Raw genomic sequence first — 21,276 nt, forward strand, 5'->3', positions numbered from 1 at the left:
AAACAAAAGAGGCTGTTACATATTGTTTGTGCGTGTATGGGGGAAGGGGGTTTAAGGGTTACTTTCCTCCACTGTACGTCAAACTATAAAGCCTGGTGCATCAGGTGGATATTGGGAATGCGTTTTACATTTGAGCTCTATTCACTGTGTGTGGACCTTGAGAACACATTTCAACTACTAGTAAAACGACCATTGTCCCCTTTTCTGTATTAATACTTAGTACTTACATAGTTGTCTGATATTGAAAAACCATAAGAACTGTAAATTCATTAGGGAGAAGACACCATGACAACCCGAAAAGCGTAATGCAATGAATAGTCTTTATTCCCTCCAGTTATCAAAGCAACGCACATTTAATAATATGTAATTGTCATAAAATTTCAAGCAACATATTTGGGCCACACACATTAGTGTGGACTTTCTAGCAGACACGATTCCAATGGTTGGCTTAGCTATATAAACGCAATAACGATGGCGTGCAAAATCAACTGAGATTGACTGGAATAAATAGCTGATTCTTTAAAGCCTGATCTGCCTGACGACACAGCTGTGGGGTTCTCTTTAAATGCAGTTACAACGGACAGGATTAGGCCAGTAAAAAGAGCCTCCAATCAATGCTCATTAATCCCTTGTTTACTCTACACAATTTGAATAGGCAACAAAACATTCCAAAGGCCATTTGTTTTAGGAAGGATGCCAATTGAGTTTTCTATTTTTAAGAATGGAATTTGACTGGATATCTGACATACAAAGCCTACTCTGAAAATCAATAATAAAAAATAAAAAAATAGATTTGTAAATGTTATCGTAATTGCACAAGCACAGAATGGTGTCTGATAGAATAGAATGGGTAAAATGGGTAGCCTAATACAGTAGTCCCCAATCAGAGCTTCGAGCTGCCTGGTCCACGGTTGTAAAACGTCTGGTCCTCCCACATCTTGTCAACCATACATTCTTCACTGTGTGAGTGATGCTATCGGTAGCCATGGAAACCCGATACAATAGATTCATTCCCCCTGCCTCTCTCTCCCTGGCCAGTCCTCTCCATCCACTGAAAAGCTCTTGACTTTGCGCATGTACGGCCAAACTGAACATTGCATCGACTCCAAGATGGCGTTAACACGTCTGGCTTGCATTCTGGTCCTCCTCTCAACTCACTGTAAGTAAATGCATGAGGACTGAGCTTTATTTCCCTAGCCTATTGTCGTTGCTGAGACATTCTGGACGAGACATTCTGGACGTGACACTCGCTTGTGTCATTTGAAATGAGCTACTTTGTTATTTGCGAGACGTGATCTGCGTAAGGATATAGGTGATCATTTCTGACCCAACTCTCTCAGCAAGCTAGCTATAGCCAACCAGCTATTTTGTTATTAATAGATGATGTTCTGATTTAAATGGAGATATATTCAATTATAAAGTAGGCAATCGAAGACCAGAATTAAGAAATGGTTTGGTAACGCTAGAGCCTCAAGCCCTGTTGTGTCGGCTGGTTGGAATGTTTGATCTATCCAAAGCCGGACAGTGCAGTTTGGCATTTGGAAGTATGTCTAGTTTATCGAACTCTTCAGAGATAGAAACCATTCGTAAACTGCTCTACATACAGTTAGCATGTTTTAATTGGCTACAAACTTCACATTATGAAATAGCAAGAAGAGATACAATATATCCGTTAATTTAGAGGCTTGTTTTTTTAAAAGGGGATGAGTCGAGTCCCCCTTTAGTCTGTCTCCATACTTTCAAAAGTGTTCGACTGTAAATACAACTAAATGTGTTATTGTCTAAGAAATAAGTATTTGATATAAATATACGTTTGCTTAAACGTTTTTAACGTGTTTGAATTGTGGTTGATAAAAGTTCAGACTCGCAGTATTCAGTGATGCGAGATAACGGTTTTTTCCATTGGGGAATAAAGACAGACAGTCCGCGGGAGGAGCCTATCTGAAAGCAGCAGGCAGCTCGCTTTGTCAGCGTTGAGAACTCTTTGAAGAGCGGTTCTAAAATGTAGATTTTGTAACTTTTTATTAGCCATCTCAGATTAAGCGATTTGTCTCCGGATGTAAACAGTTATTGTTTTGATTTGACCCTAATTAAAACATGAAATAACTGTTAGAACTGTTTACAATTTGGCCAGATGCAGAGACAAATCATTTGGCTATGTTGCTGGAAGAGTATGATGCAATTTGTTCCCATGAAGCGCTCCCTCGTGTTTAACTCATGCATACTCAGATCCTTCTCAGAAAGAATGTTTAATAATTATGTTGACATTTCAGAGATATGTGTAGATTGATATGCTAAATTAAACGAAATAAAACTCTGAATAAGAAGAATGAAATAAAAACATTTTGAATTGTTCCCAAATGTTTCCTAATAGCCTATAGCAGGTGCTATAGCTTACCTCATATTAAAATTGTAATGAGAATTTGAATCACTAAAGTTATTGATAAATAAGTTAAGGCTACTGATATACACAACAAATAAGGCTAGATTATAGCAGGATCTTAAACAGCACCACGTGATGGACTGGTGGTGGTCATTTGCTTTAGGGCTTAACTGTTTTTCCTGAAGTGCTAAGCATGTATTGAGCCCTTCATGAAGAGAGACACACGGAACAAAAGGAGGCACAGACCTGTGTGCCTTCAGCTTCTCTGGTCATCCAAGTGTGTGGACTGGCTTAATTATCTGTGAATTTAAATATGGATAGCAAGAAAGTTGCTTCCAAAGATGGTGCTGGTGTCTTTCAATGTAGCTCTGCAATTAGACCTACTGAGAATCTGATTTAGTGTGTTTGAAGCAATGTTGCCTATTATTTTACAGCTTACCCAGTTGTTATTGTCTGTAGGCTATATACTATAGTTAGAGCTGGTTAACCTTGATTGTTGTTGGAAAGATTGTTACCACTCAATTACAGTTCTGAAAGAAAACCATAATTCACAATTTGAGGAAAATAACTTCAATCAGCTTTGTACAGTTAAACACCTGTTACGATGTAATTTGATTTTATTGCTTAAATGTACAAATCTATTTGACAATTTGAGGAAAATAACTTGAATCAGCTTTGTACATTTAAACACCTGTTACTATGTAATTTGATTTTATTGCTTAAATGTACAAATCTATTTGACCTCTTTTGTTATGCACATTCTTTTGTTGGTTTTAGGCTAATTCATCGTTGGCTTGTTTTTTCATTTCCAAGGAACTGTTTTGAACTCATGTCATAGTTTGAATGTATTTTGAATAGGTATGAGAGAGATGTACAGGGATTTTCTAAAAATAAGGAAACACCAACATAAAGTTTTTTTTAATAAGACGTTGGGCCACCACGAGCCGCCAGAACAGCTTCAGTGTGCCTTGGCATAAATTCTACAAGTACACTATATATACAAAAGTATGTGGACACCCCTTCAAATTAGTGGATTCAGCTATTTCAGCCACACCATTGCTGACAGGTGTATAAAACTGAGGACACCGCCATGCAATCTCCATAGACAAACATTGCAATAGAATGGCCTTACTGAAGAGTTCAGTGACTTTCAACTTGGCACCGTCATAGGATGCCACCTGTCCAACAAGTCAGTTCGTCAAAATTCTTCCCTGCTAGTGCTGCCCGGTTAACTGTAAGTGCTGTTATTGTGAAGTGGAAACGTCTAGGAGCAACAACGGCTCAGCCGCAAAGTGGTAGGCCACACAAGCTCACAGAACGGGACCACCGATTGCTGAAGCGCGTAGGGGGGACCAACTCCATATTAATGCCCATGAATTTGGAATGAGATGTTCGACGAGCAGGTGTCCACATACATTTGGTCATGTAGTGTATCTGGAGCTCTATTGGAGGGATGCGACACCATTCTTCCACAAGAAATTCCATCTTCTGGTGATTTGTCGATGATGGCCGGAAATGCTGTCTCAGGCGCTGCTCCAGAATCTCCCATAAGTGTTCAATTGGGTTGAGATCCTGCCAAGACTTAGAAGTGCCAAGATATGTGGGAGTTTGACAGTGCTCAAAGTGGAACAGTACCAAGCCAATATAAACCAAGCCAATATTCTTAGATTTTTATTTGGACTTGCGTGTGTTGTTTTGTATTGTTAGGTATTACTGCACTGTTGGAGCTAGGAACATCAGAATTTCACTACACCGACGACAACATCTGCAAAATATGTGTATGCAATCAATAAAATTTGATAAATATTGAGATATTTCCTTAATAGTCTTAGAAGAAGCACCTTCACAAATCTTAACCCTTCAGGTCCAGTCACCTCTATTTGAAGTTTGAGAATTATTGGCTTCTTTGACCTCAAGAAATGCAAATTTATTCAGTGGCAGTAAAACTTGTTTCCAGTCTGAATAAAAGTGAAAGAAAGATCAATTACAATGGTTGTGGCAAATGTCATTTCAGACTTGATAAATGATCCTTTAGCAAATGAGTGGGAAATTGAATAGGCTACTCACAGAGGCATGACCAACTGAAATGTGAGAACCTGGTCTAGTTTTTTGGCCCTATGGCAGCTCACAGTAAGTCTGCTTAAGCCTCATACCTCTTTGAGTGAGAAGAGAAGTCCCTTATCTGAGGAGATATAGGAGAGAAAAGCAAGCTGCCTCCTTAAGCATGAAACACATTGAGTATCCCATTGCCGATAGACAGCCTATAGGTACTTATCACAGTGGGAGGCCGTTCCTTCTCTTACTAGAACAAAAGCAGTACCTGCTTCATGCCGACCTGTTAGCAACGAATCACAATGCTCGTCAGCGGCCAACAACTTCACTTTGAGACAATCAGAGAGCATGAACACCCCCCCCCCCAAAAAAAACAAAAACAAACAAGGGGGGCATTTTCTCCATACATCCACGGATGAGCCAATCACACTTCATATGCAATGTAGGCTATGGGATGGTAGCTGGCTAAGTGCACAGATGCAATGCACACAACACTAAATACTTATTCCAAGCTAGCTACCACTGTAGCTAGTATTGACGTTATAATTAAATCACAATGGATTAGCTAGTTTCAATGAAACAGCTGCCTGTTTTAGCTGCCGAGTGTTGTGTAAGCCAGCAAATATGCTAACGCCTTTGCTTAGCTAATGTTGGAGTGTTTTCCCCTGATAAGTCACACACACACACACACACACACACACACACACACACACACACACACACACACACACACACACACACACACACACACGATGAAGGATAAGACGCATGTCTTCTTTGCTGACTTAATTTAAACAGGAGCCAGATGACAGGTGTTTTCTTCATTGTCTAAAATGTGTGGCATTGCTGGTGGGGACGGCAGGAGTTGGTGAGCCCCAGGGAAAGTGCTGATAGCGCTTCCCTCCAGGAGGTGCTTGTTGTCAGATGCTTCCCTTCCCATCCACAGCTTGTGAGCAAATGTTTGGAGCACTCCCTGAATGGCATGCTGGAACCCCCGGGCGAGTCACATACAGCTTGACATTTTAGTGTAGAGACAGTAAATGGCAGGGAAAAAGCGAAAAACGAATAGCAAGCACAGAGAGGAGTGGTTGCCCACTCAGCGCTCGTTATTTTAGAGAGTTAAGAGTTATTCCCAACAGACAAAGCAGTTGTGTGAGAATGGTAGACCCACTGTCCGTTTAAACTAGCACGGTAGCCCATGTCCTGTAATTAGGCTTGCAGCTCTAGCGTACATTTCCAGTTTGCTTATAAAGCCGTTTTGCAGTTTATCTATTCTGGGGTTAGGTTTTGACAACAATTTGAATTGACATTCATCTCAGCATTTAGTAGTTACACTGAAGTTAAAGCTAATCATTGGCCAACAACAAGAACACAATACTAGTTATCTACAGTGCCTTCTGAAAGTATTCAGACCCCTTGACTTTTTACACATTTTGTTAGGTTACAGCCTTATTCTAAAATGGATTAAATTGTTTTTTCCCTCATCAATCTAAACACACAATAATCTACACACCCCATAATGACAAAGTAAAAACTGTTTTTTAGACATTTTTGCTAATTTATAAAAAATGAAAACAGAAATATCACATTTCCGTATGTATTCATATCTTTTACTCAGTACTTTGTTGAAGCACCTTTGGCAGAGATTACAGCCTTGAGTCTTCTTGGGTATGATGCTACAAGCTTGGCACACCTGTATTTGGGGAGTTTCTCTCATTCTTCTCTGCAGATCCTCTCAAGCTCTGTCAGGTTGGATGGGGAGCGTTGCTGCACAGCTATTTTCAGGTCTCTCCAGAGATGTTAGATTGGGTTCAAGTCTGGGCTCTGGCTGGGCCACTCAAGGACATTCAGAGACTTGTCCCGAAGCCACTCATGTGCTGTCTTGGCTGTGTGCTTAGGGTCGTTGTCCTATTGGAAGGTGAACCTTCACCCCAGTCTGGAGCAGGTTTTCATCAAGGATCTCTTTGTACTTTGCTCCATTCATCTTTCCCTCGATCCTGACTAGTTTCCCAGTCTCTGTCACTGAAAAACATCCCCACAGCATGATGCTACCACCACCATGCTTCACTGTAGGGATGGTGCCAGGTTTACCCTGTAGCTCAGTTGGTAGAGCATGGTGTTTGCAACACCAGGGTTGTGGGTTCAATTCCCATGGGGGGCCAGCACAGAAAAATAATGTATGAAATGAAATGTATGCATTCACTACTGTAAGTCGCTCTGGATAAGGGCGTCTGCTAAATGACTAAAATGTAAATGTAAATGTACTCCAGACGTGACGATTGGCATTCAGGCCAAATAGTTCAATCTTGGTTTCATTAGACCAGAGAATCTTGTTTCTCATGGTCTGAGAATCTTTAGGTGCCTTCTGGCAAACTCCAACCGGGCTGTCATGTGCCTTTTACTGAGGAGTGCCTTCCGTCTGGCCACTCTACCATAAAGGCGTAATTGGTGGAGTGCTTCAGAGATGGTTGTCCTTCTGGAAGGTTCTCCCATCTCCACAGAAAAACTGTAGAGCTCTGTCAGAGTGACCATCAGGTTTTTGGTCACCTCCCTGACTAAGGCCCTTCTCCCCCGGTCTAGGAAGAGACTTGGTGGTTCCAAACCTCTTCCATTTAAGAATGATGGAGGCCACTGTGTTCTTGGGGACCTTCAATGCTGCAGAAATGTTTTGATACCCTTCCCCCAGATCTGTGTGTTGACACAATCCTGTCTCTGAACTCTACAGACAATTCCTTTGACCTCATAGCTTGGTTTTTGCTCTGACAACTGTGGGACCTTATATAGACAGGTGTGTGCCTTTCCAAATCATGTCCAATCAATTGAATTTACCACAGGTGGACTCCAATCAAGTTGTCGAAACATCTCAAAGGTTGATCAATGGAAACAGGATGCACCTGAGCTCAATTTCGAGTCTCATAGCAAAGGGTCTGAATACTTATATAAATAAGGTATTTCTGTTTTGTATTTGTAATACATTTGCAAAAAATTTTAAAAAATCCGTTTTTACTTTGTCATTATGAGGCATTGTGTGTAAATTGATGAGGAAAAAACATATTTAATACATTTTAAGGCTGTAACGTAACAACATATGGAAAAAGGGGTCTGAATAATTTCCAAATGCACTGTACCTTGGATAACCGCGCCACAAAGGACCATGCATGGGATAAAGGCAGCGAAGCACATGATTCCAACAATGGAATGCCCTGAAACAGCTGAGCAGGAGTGGGTGGATGTGTTTGGGGAGAAGGCACGAGTGACCAGAAATATCTATGGCGTCCCTCCCAAACCCCAGACACTGTTTGTTAGCAGCAAATGCGGCATTGTGAATCAAAAGCATACGGAGGAAAAAAAACTTCTAATGTACTGTGAATTACTTCACCCCTCCCACTCACCTGTTTTAAGTTGGTCTTAAAGAGTGTGAAAGGGTAGTAGACTAAGAAATAAAGCATAACAGAAAAGCTGGATTTGAATGGTCTTTTATGAGATAAAAATCGACTGGAACTTCGCACCAAGAACTTGAAAGTTTATTGAAGTAGGCACTACTCTGCTTTTATATATTTTGTTCTCCTTTTGGTCAGCAGTAGCAGATGCTGAGGGGAAAGTTGAAAATGGACATGCTTATATTCCAGGAAAGGCAAGCACGTGCATTCTTCAAATGTTAATAAGACTATCGTGTGGAAGAGGCATTGATAAAAAATAAAAATAGGTCTAGAGCCTGGCTGCTAGGCTGAAGGTAGTTGGCCAAAACCCCCCATGAAAATATAACATCAGCTTTGGCTCGTCTCAGATTTGTTGTTGTTGTTCCATTAAGCCCATCTGTAGGCCTTGGTGTAATTCTGGGGAATTTTGATCGAGGACAACAATTATTTATAGTTCTCACAGATCTCATTTTTTTCTGTTGTGAGATATGGCATAATAAGTCTGGAAGTGATATTTCACCTTGTCAGTAGCAGTTGAAATCTGTTGTTTGTTTTGCCAAGACATTATCATGCAATGTTTTTTCTGTGTCTGCGGGATAATCTTTGAAATGCTCATCAATTGGCTGTCTGCGTTTAGGGCAGTGTTTTGGTGATTTCCTGTTTGCCGATCTTTATCTGTAGTCACGTGATCCCTAGGGAAGACCGCCGGAGTAGTTTTCCTCCCTGTGTTCATTCAATAGATTCAGACAGAGCCAGCACATCAATAGGTCAGGAGGAACCGCCATCAATCACACATTGGGATACTGTCAATTTAGGGAAATAATTACAGATTCATTAATGGCAGGGCACAGATAATAGAATGAATGCTGCTGAAGCACTGCCTGTCTGAAAAGGCAAGGTAAGTCTGGGCTACATGCTAGGAGTCATAGCCAGATAATCGCTTTGGATTCATCCTCTGTTTACCATACTGTCACAAAGGCAATTACTCTCTCTATAAATAGCCAGATGGCAGAATCATATGACAGCCTCAGGTGTTTGAACACTGTTCATTCCAAAGCATTGGGCTTGTATTCAAGCAACTCTAAATATATGATTCGAGATTAAACATATTCATATCTAAAGCATAGTAAAATAGAAACTATTGGCATTATCTGAAAATTAATTTGTTCATCTTAAATCTTCTCTCCAATTTTTTTTAAATCAAATACACATTGACGACAACAGGCTAGTTTCAGCACCATCATCACCGCTTTTCTACCCTTCTGAAAAGGCAATTTGGCATTTTCAGCGAGAACACTTTTAGTTCCTAAAACAAGTCTATCACCAACAGCCAAGCTGACAGTTAAAATACTCTCCTTCCTGTGATCTGCAGAACTGACAATGACTCCAATCCCTCGCAGCAGCCAGCTGAGTTCTTAAGTGTCTTCTACAGTATGAAGGGCAGATGACACCAGCCTTGTGATAAAAAAAGACATCCCAATCATTTTGTTGACCATAACTAATCCACGCCGAGGCGTTCTCTTGATGTAGGGCCTTGCGAAAGAGACCAGTATGCAAGAGCCATGTATGTGGTTGTACGGCCTCCGGGTAGTGTTGTGCGATTATTGCAGTAAGACCTAACAAAAATGTTGGTGGTCATCCAAAGGAAGTTTTTATTTATTTCTCTTTTTTTATTTAACCTTTATTTAACTAGGCAAGTCAGTTAAGAACAAATTCTTATTTACAATGACGGCCTGCCCCGCATAACCCTAACACGGACGACGCTGGGCCAATTGTGCTCCGCCCTATGGGACTTCCAATCACGGTCGGTTGTGATACAGCCTGGAATCGAACCAGAGTCTGTAGTGATGCCTGTAGCACTGAGACGCAGTGCCTTAGGCCGATGCGCCACTCAAGAACCCATTGTGTAGCATTGCGGTGTTAGGTTCTAAATGAACCGAGTAAAAACTCACGGACGATTAGTAAAGCTCAAACGAAGTTTATTCACCCTAAGGGTCAGTCAGCTGAACAGACAAAGACATGTTTCCACCAGCACAAGTATACATACCCCAATTTGGATGAAGTCTCCTCCTTCCCTCGAAACATTACGTCTTTATTGCTAGGCAAGAAGTTAAGTGATGCAGGTAATTAACTGTTCCTTCTCCCTGTGACCTGACCTCGGCCCCCATTCCTCACTAATCGACAGCTCTCCACCCTTATCAGTGACTGCAATAAAGTGATTGCCTTTCCTTTACTCATTACATTCCAAGCTTAATTGACTCCACCATATACATTCCTCCTACAGATAACCATTAACTTTTGGTGGTAGAAACCAGACTGTGGCACTCCTCATTTCCATAGGGTACCTGATGATTAACAATATTTGCAAGATGGCGCCGACAGAGATGGTCGCCTCGCTTCGAGTCCTTAGGAAACTATGCAGTATTTAGTATTTATTTTTATGTATTATTTCTTACATTGTTGCCCCAGGAAATCTTAAGTCTTATTACATACAGCCCGGGAAGAACTATTGGATATAAGAGTGACGTCAATTTACCAACAATTTGACCAGGAATACAACTTTCCCGAAGCGGATCCTCTGTTTGGACCACCACCCAGGACAATGGGCCTAATCCCAGAAGCTGACTCAACAACGGCGCAGCAGAAGGGGCAGATGGAGCGGCCTCCTGGTCAGGCTTCGTAGACGTGCACCTTGCCCACCGCTCCCGAGTATACTACTCGCCAATGTCCAGTCTCTTGACAACAAGGTAGATGAACTTCGAGCAAGGGTTTCCTTCCGGAGAGACATCAGAGATTGTAACATCCTCTGCTTCACAAAAACATGGCTCTCTCGGGATATGTTGTCGGAATCAGTTCAGCCACCGGGCTTCTCCATGCATCGCACCGACAGAGATAAACTCCTCTCTGGGAAGAGGAAGGGCGGGGTTGTATGCTTCATGATTAATGACTCATGGTGTAATCATAACAACATACAGGAACTCAAGTCCTTCTGCTCACCCAACCTACAATTCCTTACAATCAAATGCCGGCCATATTATCTCCCAATTTTGGATAACTAGTCACTTTAAACAATGCCACTTTAAATAATGACACTTTAATAATGTTTCCATATCTTACATTACTCATACCATATGTATATACTGTATTTTATACCATCTATTGCACCTTGCCTATGCCGCTCAGTCATCGCTCATCCATATATTTATATGTACATATTCTCATTCACTCCTTTAGATTTGAGTGTATTAGGTAGTTGTTGGGAAATTGTTAGATTACTTGTTAGATATTACTGCACTGTCGGAACTAGAAGCACAAGCATTTTGCTACACTCGCATTAACATCTGCTCACCATATGTATGTGACCAATAAAATGTAATTTGATTTTGATTTGATTTATTTCAAGTTTAGAAGTCAGAACCCATCAGCAGTGAGTAAGGGGGGTGGAGTAGGGGTAGGTTTGGGCGGTATAGTTCTCTTTTTTGGGGTTTGGTGCACCCTAAAATTAACTATCTGACTATCTATATGCCAAATAAATGATCACCAGCTCAGGGCTCCAGCTATGCATTTGGTTTGCTAACTTGCTAGTTAAGTGGCTAGCTTACTCGATCAATCTTCTTGGTTACAGCAGAGAATCAATCCCCTACTGGATCAAGATCCCTGCTGCCAACATTTTTTTCCATTCAGAAAGAAATAGTGGCCCTTGTGCGCACTGCTGGTAATACTGTATGGCACAGGAACGATATGAAGGTATGTAAATCTGGAGTTCATCGTGACTTCTCACTGTAGTGTTTCTCACGTTTCTACCCAAGGTAATCGGCCTAGATGCTTTATCAGCCCAGTGACCATATGCCAGAAATGATTCATCATCAGGCAGAATCTCAGCATCAAATCAAGCTAAATCATTCTTATAACTATCTCAAGCTCAGGAAATGTAGTTGGCCTCTGTGAAGGGATGTGCGAGTCTTGTGCTAAGGCCTGACAAAAATGTTGGCAGTCAGACAAAGGGAGTTTTTGTTGAGTAGCATTGCGGTGAGTAAGGGGGGTGGAGTAGGGGTGTTTGGGAGTTCTCTGTGACTTCTCACTGCAGTGTCTCTCACGTTTCTACCCGAGGTAATGGCCCAGATGCTTTATCAGCCCAGTGACACAAATGCCACAAATGATTCATCATCAGGCAGAAACTCGGCATCAAATCATGCTAAATCATTCTTATGACCATCTCAAGCTCAGGAAATGTAGTCCATTGAAGACTGCCATGCCATCACAAAAATCCATCAAAGTATGACATGTTTGTTAATACACAGTTTCAGTAATTTTGTCCAGAGGTTCTTATTTGGGCAGCTGATAGGTAGGCCTACAACCTACAACTACAGTTTCAAATTGAATGTATTTCACAATAAAGCCTCTCTCTTCAAACGAGGTATGTAGGCGTTAGCAAGTTCACTGAACGTCAGAATGATGGTGAGTAGGCGATAGAGAACAGAGCTACAATAAATGATTCTTGATTTGTGTCAAACAAAGGAAGGCCTTAGTAGAATAAATATCCTGTCTACTTTTGAAAAGCCACCATTAGCATCCGACTTCCAGTGTACATTTAGCTGACTGGTCAGATAGTGTTGGTAGATTGTAACCAGACCATCTGGTGACCTGGTGTTGGGGTTAACACTTGAGCTACAGTATTAGGCCTAACTGGTAAAAAGGATGATTTTATGCAGCAGAGATGCGACAGTGTAACATTAACTGAGCAAGTATGACCTCAGTAATTCCTTTGTCCCATTAATGCTCTTAATAAGGATACTCTTTATTTTACAGTATGCTATTTCCCTGGCACTTACTTAGAAATGACATGGTGAAATGGTAATCACTCAATAATTACTAAACTATTTGTGTGGTTTATTTGGGATTCATTGAAACAAGAAGCAGCATTTGTGTTGCTATATTTGAAGGATCAAAAAATATCAATTGTTATCACATAATTTTACTAGTTCATACCAAGTATTTATAAGCAGAGACAAGACTAAGTATAGCCAGACATAAGAACATATCTTCATGATAGCTTTCAGCTGACCTAGTCTGGAGCACTTCCATTAAAACTACATCATCAGTTAAGCCTGAGAAAGTGTCGGACCAAGCATGTATAAAATACTCAGTGAGCGCTGAAATGTTTGATATCGAGCGACATTAATGGCAATTCCTAATCCTGTCAGAATGTATCACAGGGACGTGGGCAACCCTAGGTTTTCGGTTTGCCATGAGTCGTGCCTGAGAACACGGTAGAAGCCCAGATACAGCATGTACACAGTACAGCTGCCACACGTGTGTGAGTGCATACCCTGGGTAAGTGCCTGAGATATTTGTCGGCATGCCAGACATTGGTGGCGAGTTTGTAACATGGTGGCCCTAGAATGAGCTTCGTAAGAGGGTGTACTGCCTGTAGTACTTGCTTGTCAACCATGTTACAGCAAGCTGTAGAAAAAGAAAAACAATTTGAGTCATTTTTATTGTGACTCAGAGGTTTGGCGGGCATTTGTCATCACTGTAACCGGACGCTAGACAAGGCCACAGCCTCAGAGCTGTAGAGAGAGTTTAGGCATCCGTGTGCTTAAGAGTCCATTTTAGTAGCAGAGGCTATAGGGTCTGATAAGAGTGCTTGCCTGAACTGGTGATGTTAGCAGGTAAAACAAAAAAAAGAAAAGGCCAACGCATGGAAGTGCACAGAAATTTGAATAGATTTTCATAAACACCACCGTGTCAGCCATTGGAAAGAAAAAGCGTATAGGACAGAAAAAAATATGTGGAACAACTCAAATTTGTCACATCTAGCTCATTTCTAAGGCAGGAAGGTTGCAATTAAACTAAATTGTCAGTTTCTCAACATTCTAGTCCTATTCTAATGTGAAATGCAGCAGAGACATCCAAAATGACCACACTATCTCAGCTGCCATTTCCTCCTAGATAGTCCGACTTCCCGAGTTGAACATGTTTACACAATGGTCATTATCAGGTCTTACAAGATAACCTTAAAAGGAGCCAACTAGACCTTGGAGAGGTTTCACACAGGCAGAATAATCAGACATTATTATTGGGGATGATTGTGTGAGGCTTAAAAGAGATTCTCACAATGTGGAAAGACACCACAACAAAGATACTAATACATTCATCATAGCCATATAGAAGAGGTTCATTGTAACGCTGGAATGAATTCAAGACCACTCTAGATGATATAGAGATATAGAAATTACGACTTGTGAACAACGCAAATGTATCGTCGCAATCATGGGAGATGAGAAAAAGACAGATTAAACTTGTCCTTTTAAAACCTATTTAATCCCAATAGAAGCAACAATAATACGTTTGAAGTCAGGATTATAATAGATTGTGATAGAAAATGACATGTTTTCTTTGTTATTCATCCATTTTGTCATGGCAAAAGCTCAAAGGATGAATATGAAGCACCAGGCCTCGATGCAGAATTTGTTGTGTCTCCACTGGACTAACATTCCTTTCTAAAAACAGTGCTCTGTCATTGATTGATAGGACCCTCTATGCATATACATTTCACACACACAGTCACAATTAACGGAAAGCTGTACAGCCTCATCCTTTCATTTCCCCCGCCCTCCTCCATTTACATTTTAAGGCCCTCACTGTAAAAACCCAGATCTTAAAACATAGGCTGCTTGCATACCCATGTAGAATGTTGAATACAAACCATGAAAAGAAATTGTTTTCAGAGATATATCCAGATAGCCCTGCAGATTTTAGATGAAAGTACAATGACCCTGGTGGAACAATCTGGTCAGGCGGCACCATAAGAAGATTTGCTACGCTTGACCTGTGTTCTTCATTTCCAGTATGCACTGCTGGTACGATGAAGACATGTCTTATAGTCTTTCTGAAAGAACAATGAGAGCACAGATGTGCGGCTCTTGAAATATTGAACGCATAAAACAGTGGAGTGACAGAATAAAGCCAACAAATAATTTATTGAGAAAATAAATAAGAATGGTAGGAAACATAAGAACAAAAGCCTTTTAGTAGGCAGGACGAGTTATGTTACGGTGCTCACACAGGGTCTCGGAGTGTGCCCTTTGGATGAGGAGAGGAAAAACACAAAAGTTTCCCCTCAGCTTCCTCAGACCCATCCATTCCGGTTGTATCTGGTTTGAGCCAGAACAATGATCTTATGGGTTTGTGCATTTTCACCACACTTTCAGAGGGAATCTATATCTCTGGGCTGATGAGTCCCTCTAAATAGCCTCCCCCGATTCTCAGTAATTAATTCCCCGCTCTGAGGGTCATTCATGCGGAACTGGCCAACCATGCAGTTTTATTTCAGATCATCAACACTCAGGATCATCCTGCATATGACTTTGGGCAAAATCCTGTGGTTTCAGGGCGTAGGTTAGCGCAATGTTTCGAGACAGACCTGGGAATGACGGGGCTCGGAAGGTCTCGTGATCAAACGAACAGATCTACAAGTGGCCCCAGATGTGAGCAATGAAGGTAGCGTAGAGTACTGTATGTAGGTTAAACCTACCGATGCCCACTCAATTTGACGGTTTTCCCCTCAGAGTTTAGCTGGACGCTTGTTTAGAAATCAGACAGCAGTTGGCCAATCGGTTGGAGACATCACTTATCAGGGGTGGGGTCACTATAATTGCTATGTGCAGCTGCAAAGATTCCATCGGAGTCTGGACATTCCATACTGGGAGCAATATGCAGACCAGTGACACTCCCCAGTAATTGACGGGATATTCTCTTTAGTGTGACTAATGAGTTTGGCCATAATTATTTCCCATTTAAAGGGCAATTTTTTATTTTTTTTATCTTGGTTAGCTGAGTTATGCGAGAATTACTCAGCTAGGACTGTAATAATACTGTTAACCTGTATCATTAAAGTGCATCTTCCAAGGAATTCTCCATTGCATGATATACAGAAGATGAGAACAAGCATAGCAAGAGACCATAAGACAGAGACTGGTGATCGTTCTCTTTGGTTTGGAAATGGGGTTATGAACACACCTCAGCGGTGCACTACACATCTGTCTAGTGAAAAAAGAATAGGGATTACACCCGGGTCTGGAATTTTCTCTCTGGATCAAGATCCAGATGCGAGCGTGTTTCTTTTTTGTGACTCTGTCTTGACATGTAAACAGTGTGTAATCTGCCATGTAAATCATTCTTTCAGAGCTTCAGAGAAAGGCAAACGGTATATTGAAAAAAAGTCCCTGCCAATTTCATGTTTGTATGCAACTTTTTCCACACTTAAATCTTGATGTTTCCCCCCTTTTTCCAATTTTAAGTTTGAGGCAAAAGAATGAAGGGCAATCGAAGGAGGAGCACTTTTGCTTTATCACACAGAACACCACAGAGCACTTAGGTTTGACTTAAGCAAAAACAGGCAGGTGACAAAGGTCAGCTGTCCTCTATTTTTGCCATGAATGCACTTCTGTGACTCACCATTGTGTCCAACCACCAGGTTGCATTGTAACACTGAACAGTATGTCTTACTTCCTGTGATGGCATGAGTTTGACTACATTGGTAGCGTTAAATCCGGCCACAGAATGGGCTGCATGGAGCGCTCAGCAGTTTTGCTATGCGGCGCGTTTGTCCGGCATTTCCCATGGAAACCTGTGGGAGATTCCTCCCGAGCAGGTGATGGAAGCAGGGGTCCTTTGGGGTTGTCAGTGGTAGCTTGACGCTCAGATGGTTATCCCCTTTTCTCCCACCTGTTGCTCAGCAACATTCTCTGCCCTGCTCCTCAGACTGCCTATGCTAACTATTTGAGTCTGGAATATGCTTTTGTACACATGTTGTTCTAAAGGCCTGCTCACTGGGTCAGTCGCTGGGATCGCTCACCAGGGAACTGCACACGTTGATGTCGCAATCCTTCAAAGTACGCAATTTTTTATATAGGAGAGCAATCCTTTTTGGTATAGGAGAGCATTGTGTTAGTATCTACTCTGGAAATGGATAATGAAATAGTCCTGATTTATTCAGTTATATATCCTAGGTTGTGGAATTTAGCAGTCTTTAGAGTTGGGATAGTGGGTGGTAAGAATGCGTCTTCCATCAGAAAAGTCAGAACACAGTAATTTTGTGATGCCACACATTAAAATACAAACCATACTGTAGTAAACACTTTAATTGACATTTACTACATAGACTATATCTTAGCAGAACAATATAATTGCCTCTGAGCAAGGCACTTTTTAAAATATAATTTGGACAAGGGTATTCACACTAACTAGCAAGGATTATCAAAATGGACAGTAAATAAATGAACAGGGAAAGTTATGACTGTTGTCGTTAGTTGACCTCAAATGTGGTTCCGTTTGGAAAGTGACCCTTTGTCCACGCTTATCAAAACTCTGCATCACCTGTGACCAGTTGTTAATGCTGAGTGATTAACAGAAATGTCAGTTATTTTTCATTTTTAAACAACTAATTGACCGATTATTTGAATTCCATTTAGTTCTGTTTTTTCTGTAGCTGTGAGCTGTGCGCACATTGCACGTTTTCTCTAGAGATAAATCAGATCAATCCCGAACTGTGCTATGTAGTAGCAATTGTAGTTTCCAACAGGCCAATATTCTACATAGTTTAGTGCAGAAAACGTGGTAATTAACTACAATGACCATACATGCCTACAATCCATTGCGTGCCTACTTGTCCAGTCCGTGTTTCTTTTAGCCTGCTCCTTAAAAGAGAGAAGACTGAAGAATGCGTTATCGAGAGGGATAGAGAGCAGTTGCTTCGGGTGGTATCTCTCTACCTGAAAATACATGATCTAAGTGATTGATAGTTGGTATTCAGCAGTCATAAAAGTATGTCTTATTTACTTAGAAGAGCTACTAAAATAATGATTTTGTCAGAGCATAGGCAGCAGCTCTATAGAGATGAGATGATAACTTGGAATGAAAATAAAGTAATCAAATAAGTAATCAAAACTAATGTAATATACACAACAACTGAAATATTTGATTTAAATAATGTCAATAAATGTTGGTTAATAAGTGATAAGCAGTAATGGACAGTCACTACTATCATGGGACCTTTATCACTTGTTTTATTCGGATTATTAACAGAAACTGAACCAACCTCAAAAAGTACTAATCAAATCAAATCAAATGTATTTATAAAGCCCTTCTTACATCAGCTGATATCTCAAAGTGCTGTACAGAAACCCAGCCTAAAACCCCAAACAGCAAGTAATGCAGGTGTAGAAGCACGGTGGCTAGGAAAAACTCCCTAATCGCTCAGCACTACCGGTCGGTTGTCCCCACGATGTCAAAAGCTTTGGGTGACCTCACATTCTACACTCCCCCGCACTCACTCCACACTAACTGCTTACTAACTAACAATTAAACAGGCCAGAACTGCTGCCCACAGCATTTAACAAAATATAGAGCCATATTTATTGAGTCTAGGTCTACTTCAAATCTGCTCAAAATAAATATTTTGAACCCAGACTCCCTCATTCGATAGTAATGATTGTGGACAGCTCTACACCAGAATAAAATGTAGACACTGCTGTTTTGTCAGTAAATAACTACAAAATGAAACAAGTCTAGTTTGAATAGTCTGTATGAATGCCTCACACCATGTTTAGTTATTCTACATGTTCAAACCTCACGCCATGTTATTTGTTTTCTGGATCCAGTCTTGCGTAACTGCCTATCATTTTCAAGAGTCTATTCATGGAGTAATGGGGGTTGGCGGCCTTGATTTAAAGGCCCTACCCCGTTGACATTCATCATTGCTACAGAATCACAGTGAAAGCAAGTGGAGAGAGGACACATTTTTCATTGGGTTGCCATAGAGCACTTCCTGCATGGCCACTATATGCAAAATAATGACTTTTATGGAAAGAAAGACAACTGAGGTTAATTTTACCTACAAATATATAGATGTTGTCACGGGTGTCGTATTGATTTGACCAAAACGCAGCGGGAATATCTATACTCATCTTCTTTTTATTTTGAAGAAGGAGAAACGAATAAATACGTATACAAAAAAAGAACTAAACGAAACAGTCCTGTCAGGTGCACAAACACTAAACAAGGAACAACTACCCACAAATCCCATAGAAAAACACCCCTCTTAAATAGGACCTTCAATTAGAAGCAACTAGGAGCAGCTGCTTCCAATTGAAGGTCAATCCCATTAACTAAACATAGAACTAGACATACTAGATAAACATAGAAATATACTAACATAGAATATAGCCCAACAAACCCCGAAACACTCTAAACAAACACCCCTCTTAAAACAGAACATAGCCCAACAAACCCCGAAACACTCTAAACAAACACCCCCTGCCACGTCCTGACCAAACTACAATAACAAATAACCCCTTATACTGGTCAGAACGTGACAGATGTCTAGAGGTGTGAACCTTCATCTTTGAGTCAGCAAAGATGCTAGTTAATTCTGCCTACAGTTTCTGTTAATGCCAGTAAGAATTACATTATTAAAGGAATACCTTGCAACAGAATCATGGGTGATAAAAAATGCATCAAATCATATGCCTGTTAGCAACCAGGAAGTCATGAAACCACAGTATGAAACCAGGGTATTTTATGTAAAAATAACCAGCTTCACAGAGCTTAAGTGTCCAGAATAGAGAGATGAATATGGGGATGTATAGGCTATTTATGCATTCAACTGGCCTAACTGTCCAGGCATTCAGAGTTGCTGCCCCACTGCACAAGATGCTTTTGTTCAGGAGTGCAAACAAAAGGCAATTAATGAGATCGGCTATGGGGGGCCACTGCTGGAGAGGAAAACAATGGGAGCACTGGGATTTGTGCTTGGCCTGCTGTTCTAGGGCCGATAGGATCTCAATGAGTGGCCTGAATGCTGCTGGGAGGCCCATGATGGAGATTTTATGAGCTCCCTGCTGCCTTCTCACACACTCTGCCCTGTGAACACCACAATTGTGTTGCTAAAGAGTAAGTGACCATCTCTGGCTGTGCTACAATGTGTTTCAGCCATTATCACATTGCCCAATAGAAAATTGGCATGTTCCAATCAGTTCCAACAGGATCTAAGGCTATGTAGTAGATGACTCCCATTGGGGAACACAGACATGAAAAGATAAAGCTAAATCACTTTGTTAGATTTAGATATATAGGTTGTGAAAAGGCTCAGTTTTGTGAAACACTAGTGAGGAAAAGCTCAAGTGAGCCAATGAAGTCTGGCCAATGGCCTTGTCCCCAGAGGCAGTGTCACAGGGGACTCCCTTTCAACTCAGCTCTTTTCAGCGCACAGCGAGCATCCTTTGGACCAGGAAGTGAGGCGGATTAAGGCTTTTGGCCTCACTAAGTCAACACATCTCTGCTAGCAGTGTGACATTATTATTCAGCTGTCAGGCACGCCTTAGCTCACCGGTATCTGCTACACACATTGGCCGGCACGATCAACAATGGCCGCTTATCAATGTAGCCCAGGCCAACGTGGCTGAGCCTAGTGTATCAGTTCAACGTGGCTGAGTCTAATCAAATCAAATTTCAAATAAAATTGTACTTGTCACGTGCCGAATACCGTGAAATGCTTACTTACAAGCCCTTAACCAACAATGCAGTTCAAGAAATAGAGTTAAGAAAATATTTACTAAATAAACTAAAGTAAAAAATACAATAAAAAGTACTGAGGTTATACACGGGGGTACTGGTACCGAGTCAATGTGCGGGGTACAGGTTAGTCAAGGTAATTTGTACATGTAGGTAGGGGTAAAGTGACTATGCATAGATAATAAACAGTGAATAGCAGCAGTGCAAAAACAAAGGGGGGGTTCAATGTAAATAGAGCGGCCATTTGATTAATTGTTCAGCAGTCTTATGACTTGGGGATAGAAGGTGTTAAGGAGCCTTTTGGACCTAGACTTGACGCTCCGCTGCCGCTTGCTGTGTGGTAGCAGAGAGAACAGTCTATGACTTGGGTGACTGGAGTCCTTGACAATGTTTTGGGCTTTCTTCTGTCATCGCCTAGTATATAGGTCCTGGATGGCAGGAAACTTGACCCCAGTGATGTACTGGGCCATATGCACTACCCTCTGTAGCGCCTTACATGCTGACCAAAATAAATTTACACATACATGTTATTCAATCATTGCACCCACACTGCTTGCGCGAGTCGAAGAGCGCTAAAATAGAACTTGGTTCCCGCCTCTCCCATCTCCTCATTGGTTTTTAGGAGCATATACCCACGTGGGTGATTGAAAGATGAACTGCGGACCACACTCCAGTCCAGTTGATAGTGGTAATGCAACTTAATGTTGGTTACCAACCGCAATATAAAGTCCGAAGAAGAAGAAGCCTGAAGGAGGAGAGATTACTAGAAACAAACTTGGTTTACCCTGTTATCTGTGGATAAATTGTTGGAGTTTACCTTGTGCATTTCAGGTAAAATAACAACAC

General features: G+C 41.1%; 1 protein-coding gene across 1 annotated transcript in view; it reads left to right on the forward strand.

Annotated features, from left to right (window-relative positions):
• Window positions 1–1,004: 1,004 nt before the first annotated feature.
• Window positions 1,005–21,276, forward strand: part of jam3b (junctional adhesion molecule 3b) — a 43,344-nt gene continuing 23,072 nt past the window's right edge. Inside the window, exon 1 of the mRNA XM_014197636.3 lies at window positions 1,005–1,159. Coding sequence (XP_014053111.1) covers window positions 1,075–1,159 — 85 coding nt within the window. The 5' untranslated portion in view covers window positions 1,005–1,074. The remainder of the gene's footprint in view (window positions 1,160–21,276) is intronic.

This window comes from Salmo salar, chromosome 04 (assembly GCF_965601325.2).
Source record: "Salmo salar chromosome 04, fSalSal1, whole genome shotgun sequence".
NCBI lineage: Eukaryota > Metazoa > Chordata > Actinopteri > Salmoniformes > Salmonidae > Salmo > Salmo salar.